General features: G+C 35.3%; 2 protein-coding genes across 4 annotated transcripts in view; both read left to right on the forward strand.

Moving 5' to 3' along the window:
• The window catches only part of surf6 (surfeit 6), a 3758-nt gene extending 1250 nt beyond the window's left edge, over nucleotides 1-2508 (forward strand). The window contains exons 2-4 of the mRNA XM_024299163.2: nucleotides 46-252; nucleotides 335-414; nucleotides 1596-2508. Of these exons, the coding sequence (XP_024154931.2) occupies nucleotides 46-252; nucleotides 335-414; nucleotides 1596-2285 (977 nt within the window). The 3' untranslated portion in view covers nucleotides 2286-2508. The remainder of the gene's footprint in view (nucleotides 1-45; nucleotides 253-334; nucleotides 415-1595) is intronic.
• Nucleotides 2509-3074: 566 nt separating this feature from the next.
• On the forward strand, nucleotides 3075-7979 carry kyat1 (kynurenine aminotransferase 1). Of its 3 annotated transcripts, none has more exons than XM_024298606.2 (13): nucleotides 3076-3249; nucleotides 3326-3384; nucleotides 4569-4716; nucleotides 4787-4936; nucleotides 5026-5112; nucleotides 5199-5321; nucleotides 5519-5639; nucleotides 5720-5796; nucleotides 5878-5967; nucleotides 7110-7296; nucleotides 7376-7452; nucleotides 7526-7612; nucleotides 7691-7979. In XM_024298606.2, exons 2-13 carry the CDS (start codon nucleotides 3332-3334, stop codon nucleotides 7748-7750), a joined length of 1260 nt encoding a protein of 419 aa, XP_024154374.1. In that variant the 5' UTR covers nucleotides 3076-3249; nucleotides 3326-3331; the 3' UTR covers nucleotides 7751-7979. The 3 variants fall into 3 exon arrangements, with proteins under 3 accessions (XP_024154375.1, XP_024154374.1, XP_024154373.1); XM_024298605.2 differs by having other exon boundaries at nucleotides 3076-3245; XM_024298607.2 differs by lacking the exon at nucleotides 5878-5967 and having other exon boundaries at nucleotides 3075-3245.
• Nucleotides 7980-8227: the final 248 nt, after the last annotated feature.

The following is an 8227-nucleotide window of genomic DNA, read 5'->3' on the forward strand; positions in this document are numbered from 1 at the left end:
TATTGTAAATATGCCTAAAATGTGCTTTTGTTTGTGTATTTAAAGTTTATTACAAAGGTAAAAACAACTCTGATCCTCAAAAGAAGAAGAAGAATAAAAAGAAAAATATTCAAGACAAGAATGCTGATAAAAAGACTCCAAACCACCAACAGAAATCTTCTCCATCCACCCAAAAAGGAGCCGCTCCAGCAGAAAAGAATAAACCCAAACACATCACAAGCACTAATGGAGCAATAACACACAAGACTGAAGGTGAAATAATTTAACACAAGTTTAGAAATAATATGATGACTTTCAGGAATTTTTTCTAATTGCATTTTTCTCTTGAATGTAGAGAAATCAAATGCCAGCTTCACCTCAGTGGATCTGTTACGAAAGAGGCTACATGAGAAGATTGAAGAGTCCAGAGGCCAGGTATGTCGATTTATGGATCTTTACACACAGAGACATAGATGAGCAGGGGGAATTTTGTCAAAAGTTATGCGCTGTAATATAAAACTGTTTCATTGAGCCTGTTTATACACAATCTATGTTATCATTATCAGATTTCTTAAGTTATTTTGATTTTTCAAGTAACATGGAATTAGAATAATCAGCATCAGCAACTGTTGAATAGTACAATATAGGCTTACACATGTAGACTTTTCCCCCTAAAAGTTTTACTTCCTTGTATATATTTTTGTATGATTATGAAAACCTCCAGCAGAAAATATTAAAGTAAACAGAGATAAAAGATAGAATCCAGAAGCAAAGAAGAGGCACGCAGAAGTTTAAAAAGTAACAGAAGTTGAAGTATGTGCGCACTGCAGTTCTTTGAAATAAATTGGATAGTAAATTTTTCATTTACTCCAGGATTTTTATAGTCAATTTCTGAAATCAAATATCTAATTTTTTTGAACAGGTAAATATGTTGCTATTCTATAAAGGAAACTCATTTTTTGTGTTTATCTGGATTCTAAAGTAATTATAACAGGGATTTTGCTGGATGTATTCAAAAACGGTCCAGGCCTTCCTGACATTATGGGTTTTACAGCATTACACAAAAATGAGCCAAATGTAAATAATTCATAATTTAAATAAGTTCTTTCAGGAGGGTGTTTAGTGCAGAATAGCTGCTTTAAAAATAAGCAAATCAAGCTCAAATTTTGCTCTTTTAATCTTGTTTAATGTGAATATATTAAAAAAAATATAGCTTGATAGTCAGCTTTGAATGTTGCTGATTTTAATGTGGTTCCCTTCAATAAATAAAAAGTGAATTTACTTAAAAGTCTGTCAGTTTTTTTAACAATTTATGTTTTCCAAGTCACTTTGAGTCTAATATTGTATTATTTGAAAAAAAGCTGAAGAGGATTGAACACAATAAAACATGTGACACATAATATTTTTAATTAATCATTAAATATTAATGTAAAAAATCATGGAATTGTTGTTTTGTTCCGTTGCTGCTCAGGTTGGGTGCAATCACGACCGTCATACAAAACATTTCCACGCATGTCGTATTATGTATGTTTCTGTATGTGACAGAAAATGTTATAATTCAAAATTATTATTTTTATTTCTGTGAATTTTAATGCTACTTTTGCATCTTTTATTAGGGAGCTCCTCAGGATGCATTATCAGAAGCCGTCCAAGCAAAGCGTGCAAAGCGAAAGCTGGAGCGAGAACGCAAGAAGAGGAAGAGGAAGGAATTTCAGATGAAGAAACTAGCTGAAAAAAGTGACCAAGAGCCGGCAGTCGAGGTGAAAAAGGAGGAACAGCAAGCGCCGGTCCCCAAAAAAAGAGAGGAGGCTGCAATTGTCTTTAACACAGTGAAAATAGTAGAGGAGGCGTATGTTGATAAAATTCAGAAAAAGAAAGAAAAGAAACAAAAGGTGAAGGGCAAGTTAACGCCGCTCACAGGAAAGAACTACAAGCAGCTGCTGAGCCGCGTGGAAGCTCGCAAAGCGAAGCTCGAGCAGCTGAAGGAAAAAGACGAGGCGAAGGCTCTCGACTTCGAGAAGAAGATGAAATGGACCAACGTGCTTTACAAAGCAGAGGGCCTCAAAATCAAAGACGACGAGGACATGCTGCGCACCTCTCTGATGAAGAAGGAGAAGAAACGCGCGCAAAAGAAAAAGAAGTGGGATCAGCGCTGTGAAAGCGTCGTGGAAAAGATGCAGCACAGGCAGGACAAGAGGAAAAAGAACATCCAGAAACGCAATAAAGTCAAGATAGAAAAGAAGAAAAACAGAGCACGAAAGAAGGGAAGAGTGCTCCCAGAAGATCTTAAAAAAGCAGCAGTTTAGAAGAAAGAACTCTCAGCACACCTAAATAAACGAAATTAGTGCGGAAGTGGGATAATTTTATGATTAAAAGTTGAGTTTATCCCCATAAATGTAACCTCTTTAATGTGCAGGATATTTGCCCTGATAATAAAATCTCATATTTCTTTTATTATAAACTGTTGTAGCTTTCTGTTTCACTTGTCATTTGTCTGAAATTAAAAATAGAAGAGAATCTATTCTCTCATATTTTTGAACTAGTGTTGTGTTCACTGTACTTTGGAGAGCAGAAATTTGACCCAAGAATGCATCATTATTTGAAATATTAGTTAGAAATATATAAAATAAATCGGCAATCAGTGGATTTTGACCATTAATGGATAAAGTACTTAAGAGTAAAAGATTTTACTCTTAAAAAAAGATGTCAATAAAAATATGAAAAACTCGAATGTCCCAAGTGCAGTTAAATGCAACACAAACATTTATCAAATCTCGAAAAAACTGGTACGTGTGTGGTTAAATGCTGTACTTTTTACATTTTTTTGGTACTTTATGCACACTGTTAAAAAATATATATATATATATATATATTTTACGTGTGGAACTATTTTTTTAAGCCAGTTTTAGATTTTTCGTTATCCACATCCACTACAGTCACAGCAGACTAATAATGTAAATTTTATTAATCTATTGAAAGCAAAACCAAAAGAAAACCGTTAAAATATCACTTTCAAAAAATATTTGTCAGCTGTTTTTTTTTCTCTCCTCTCTTTTGTCTGGTCGTTTTGATTGGTCTAAACCACCTGCCTCGTAGTTGGTATCGTCCGCCCACACCGGAAGTAGAATCAAAACATTAAGAGGTTGCACAGGGTTATTATTATATGTTTATGGCAAAAACGCAGTGGACAGTTGATGGGAATCATCAGGAATTTGTCCACTAATTTGACAGTAATTCGTCAAAGTTTATTAAGAAACCACCAAAAAGTAAGTACAGCTCCGGTTTCGATTAAATCTGTTATTTCGTGACGAGTGTGGCTCAGCTCAGAATGCATTTTCGATTTTAGACAATCATGTCCAGAAAAGTTCATGCCAGCAGGACTGAAGGAGTTGATAAAAATGTTTGGTGAGTGATCCTTTTATTTACTTTTTAAGGTCACATAGGTTTTGTTAATGCATTAATAATTTAAACAAGTTTTCTGTAGTAAACAAACAGGAAAAAATGACCTGAAAGTTATTTTAAAGGCAGAATTCTCAAATATATATATATATATATATATATATATATATCACCATCTTGGCATAATTTCTGGTTTTGAAAACTTGAGTTTTTGTCAGTGAATTGCCAGTTTTAAGGAAGTAAATCGTTGATTGGTAGAGAACAGAGGAGGAACTGAGACCAAAGTCCCCAAAAAACTGTTAAGATGATTATATGCACTTAAATTCTAACCCTAAGAAAGAAGTTTGTGCTATTGCAATTCTGAAACATTAATAAAAGTAAATGTTTTTTTTAATTTAAAAAAGATAATTTTGTGTTAACGTAAGAATTATTAGAGCTGGATTGCCTTACAGGAAGTAGGGGCTCTGGGTCAAATCTCCTTTCTTTTTTGCATGTTTGGATGTTCTCGTCATGCATGCTTGGGTTTTTACCAGGGACTCTGGCGTCCCAACATTGTCTAAAAACAGGCTTCATAGGTTAATTAGTATCTCTAAATTACCCCTAGGGTGTGCACGTGGATGTGTGGCAACCTGTTCAGGGTGTACCCCACCCTCACCCAATAGTAGTAAAGTCGGCTTCAGCAACCCTGTGACCTCGAAGCGAGTTCTGAAGACGGATTAATAAAAACTATTCTTTAATTCAAGCTAACTTCAACTTCAAAGCTGAAGCTCTACAGCACAATTTGTCTCCTAAATGCTTGTAGCTTCTCAGTTACATTCTAATCAAACTTAAACTTCCAAATCTCTTCTTTTTTCATCTTTGCTTACAAAAATACAATTCTATTACAATTTGGATCAAATGTTTAACCTATATAGCCAAAATAAAGAGCAACAAACCACGAAGACTCCGTCTTCTGTGATGCATGTTCAGTTTTAAGAAATATTTTAAAAATTAATTTCTGAATCTTATGTCAGCGCTCTACCACGGGGCGACTAAGCGATTGACCTCTGATCATGAAAAGCGCTTTGGACCTTCAAGGAAGATAGAAAAGCGCTAAAATTTACCATTCCTGATCAGTTATTTATTACTTTTAGTAATATTTTTGCCTCTTCTTAACAAAGATATTGCTTGCATCACTTTTCCACCCACAGGGTTGAATTCACCCAGCTTGCTGCAGACTATAAAGCTGTGAACCTCGGTCAGGGGTTCCCAGACTTTTCTCCACCCGAGTTCATCCGAGAGGCTTTCTGTGATGCTGTGAAAGGAGGACCTGCCATGCACCAGTACACGCGGGCTTTTGTGAGTTAAAACGATCTTCTCATCAGCATGGTTCTGATCCGTTCCGGTCATGATGTTTTTCTCCCTCCAGGGACACCCTCCTCTTGTAAAAATCCTGGCCAAATTTTTCAGCAGGATCGTAGGACATGAGATCGATCCTCTGGAGGACATTTTGGTGACCGTCGGAGCGTATCAGGCGCTTTTCTCTGCTTTTCAGGCTCTGATTGATGAGGACGACGAGGTACAGAAAACTATAATCAAGTCAGATTAGGATGGAAAAAAATAGTTTGACTAAAAACACAGAGTAATTGAAATAAGCTGATCTTTTAGGTCATAATCGTTGAACCGTTCTTCGACTGCTACCAGCCGATGGTGGTGATGGCTGGAGGGAAACCTGTGTACATACCTCTGAGACCTGTGAGTTCAGCTTTTGACAACTTTGATTTTGTTTCAGATTTACATTTATAAACCTCTGAAACAGACTTCTTTTCTGGTCATTTCAGAGAGAGGGCAGTGCCGTCCTGTCGAGTGGAGACTGGGTTCTGTCTGCCGAGGAGCTGGCCAGTAAGGTCACTCCACGAACGAAAGCCATCGTCATCAACACTCCAAACAATCCTTTAGGAAAAGTATGTTAGCTTCGTATGTGTGGAATCGAAACTAGAAGCTGAGTTTTAGTGACGTCTGTTGCATTTTTTGTGAAGATTTATCAATGTTAAACAAATTAAATTATAACGTTTTAATTAGACTAATCTCTTCAAATACTTTTGTGCTCTTTTACTCTTTCTGGAATCTAATAGTTGACGTTTTGACCAAAAATGTGCAGATTTACAAGCTTGAGGAACTTCAGATGATCGCAGATCTTTGCATCAAACACGACCTGCTGTGTTTCAGTGACGAAGTGTACGAGTGGCTCACATATGATGGTGCTAAGCATGTAAAAATAGGTAAAAAAGATACTGACAAATCAGCAGACGTACTAAAAAATTTGAGTATGTTTTCTAATGGGGGATTTTGTCTGTGACAGCCAGCCTTCCTGGCATGAGGGAGCGAACCATCACCATCGGGAGTGCTGGAAAGAGCTTCAGCGCCACTGGCTGGAAGGTGACGGTCGGATAATGACGTTTGTTAATGCTTTGTTTCATATTATTACATAGTTTTTATCTTCATCATTTTTTTGTGTAGGTCGGCTGGGCCATTGGCTCAAGAGATGTCATCAAACACTTAAAAATTATTCACCAAAACTCTATTTATCACAGTGCAACAGCGGCTCAGGTAAATCTTATAACTAATTTTTAAATTCGACCAGGATGTTTTAACTTAGCAGGTTTTTCCTTATTACTAGAATTATATTTTAAATTTATTTTTTGTAGTTTTGGAATCTGGGTTTAAAGGTGTTGCCTTGAAAGGAAATACTAAAATGCAAATATTACAAGGAAATTAAAATTTCATTTTCATAACTTAAGAAAAGATGCAAGGAAGCTGTACTTAATCAAATTTAAAAATGTGGTAACAAAGTTAAAGGACGCTGTGTTCCTCTTTTGACTAGAAATTTAACCTCATTTCAAAAATTAACCTTAAGTTTTCCTTTAAATATCCTCGTGACATTTTGTACAAGTTCAACTTTAAGCCATTTTGTCTGTTGAATAAATACCACTCAAGTTCACCTGAGGATAGAAAATTAATGTAAACATTTTCAATTGCTCTTTTAAAAGTTAGCCTAAAACAGCTAAGCTAAAGTTGCTTTCCCTCTGCTGCCACCTACTGGGCAAATAAAAGATAGGTTTGTTCAAAGATGATCTTCTTAAAATCAAAAATTTGATTAGACTAAATTACTTATATGCATATCTAAGCTTTAAATCTTTGATTGAGTAAAATAAACACATTTTATAGCACAACCAATCCAAATAACACATATAAAAAATATAAAAAACAGAAATATTCAGTTTTTAAGTGTTTTCCATGTTAAAAAAATCACTCATTTAATGTCTGTTATCTTCAATTAGTGTCATTATATAATTTATAAATAATGTGTACATATACAGAGAGATTTTAACAAACCTGTGTGGCTGTACACTTGCATAAACAGATGCAAAATTACACAAAAATGCATTATATTGTATAAAATGATCAGATCAGCAATGACAACAGTTACAATATTTATTGTCCGTGCTTATAGATCCACTGTTTAGGACTATTTAGTTGTAATTTAAGATTGCAGAGTTAGAGATTAGACATTTTTTAAGGTTATCTTTGCCTAAAAAATCTTTATAATCTAAGATATGTAATGGTTAACAATTTTTTTAACTGAATTGCAGCATTTTCTGTATATAACGGAAAAAAAATCTGCTTTTGTTCTGTCAAAATTCTAGTTTCTCCTCCACAAATATCCCTTTTTTATAACTCCTTGTCCTCAGGAAGCTGTGGCTCGCGGGTTTGAGAGAGAGTATGAGGTGTTCGGTACTCCAGAGAGCTACTTCCAGCAGCTGCCTGCCATGCTGCACAGCAAGAGACAGAAGCTGGCCACATGTCTGCAGAGCGCCGGTCTGAACCCCATCATGCCAGAGGGAGGATATTTCATGATTGCAGATATTTCTTCTATCGGTAAGTGACAAGTTATCCCTTTAACCGAATGGTTTAGCCAACACCCAGGTGTAAATAACTTATTCTGCTTTCAAAACAGAAGTGGATCTGAATGATGAAAGTAACAAGGATGAACCACGTGACTTTAGATTTGTCAAATGGTTAATTAAAGAGAAGGTAAAGATTTGTAATGTTATTAATAAAGTTATGCATTGTTTAGTGTAATTTAACACAACGTTATTTACCACAGGGCCTGGCGACCATCCCCGTCTCTGCTTTTTACAGTTCGGAGCATGGGAAGGAATTTGACAAATACATTCGTTTTTGTTTTGTAAAGGTAAATGTCTGCAATTTCAACGTACTTTCTCACTTTAATGCAGACTTTTCATGCAAATGTTGTTTTTTAATCCAACAGGAGGACTCTACACTGAAAGCAGCAGAGGATATCTTGAAGAAGTGGAGTCAAAAAGAGTAAAATTACCCGTCCAGCCTTCTGTCACCTGCCCTTTTCAAGTGGCGTGATCAGGTGTCTCAGGAAATCATCATTTTGTTTCCACTCTGTCCCAACAAAACCATACAAACTTCCATCCACTTACTTTAGGATCTATAAAAGCCATATGTACATCATAGACGTTCAGTCTTGTTTAAAAGTTCAACATATTACCTGCTATAGAAAAAAACTCTTAATAAAGCTTTTAAAATGATTCTCCTTGTATTTTCTAAGTTTATAGGCTTTGTGTTCTGATCACCATCACTTTATTGACAGACAGTTGGTCCTTACCAAATAAAAATACAAGATATAAAAGTACAGATCAAATAAAATGTTTAAAGAAGAAAATGAACAATCTGACGTAACCAACCAAACAATCAGACTAGTGTTTACACATAGAAAATCTGTCTTTTACGTGGAAACACTTGTATATTCATAAAAAAAAGAGTTTCTAAGGTAAGA

This window comes from Oryzias melastigma, linkage group LG12 (genome assembly GCF_002922805.2).
Source record: "Oryzias melastigma strain HK-1 linkage group LG12, ASM292280v2, whole genome shotgun sequence".
Lineage (NCBI taxonomy): Eukaryota > Metazoa > Chordata > Actinopteri > Beloniformes > Adrianichthyidae > Oryzias > Oryzias melastigma.

What these genes read in the sequence shown, in the direction of transcription:
- kyat1 (XM_024298605.2), top strand. Translation starts at nt 3,174, where the DNA reads ATGGGAATCATCAGGAATTTGTCCACTAATTTGACAGTAATTCGTCAA. An exon ending in TCAGCGCCACTGGCTGGAAG is followed by an intron (nt 5,797 to 5,877) that starts GTGACGGTCGGA and finishes TTTTTTGTGTAG; the next exon opens with GTCGGCTGGGCCATTGGCTC. An exon ending in AATGGTTAATTAAAGAGAAG is followed by an intron (nt 7,453 to 7,525) that starts GTAAAGATTTGT and finishes TATTTACCACAG; the next exon opens with GGCCTGGCGACCATCCCCGT.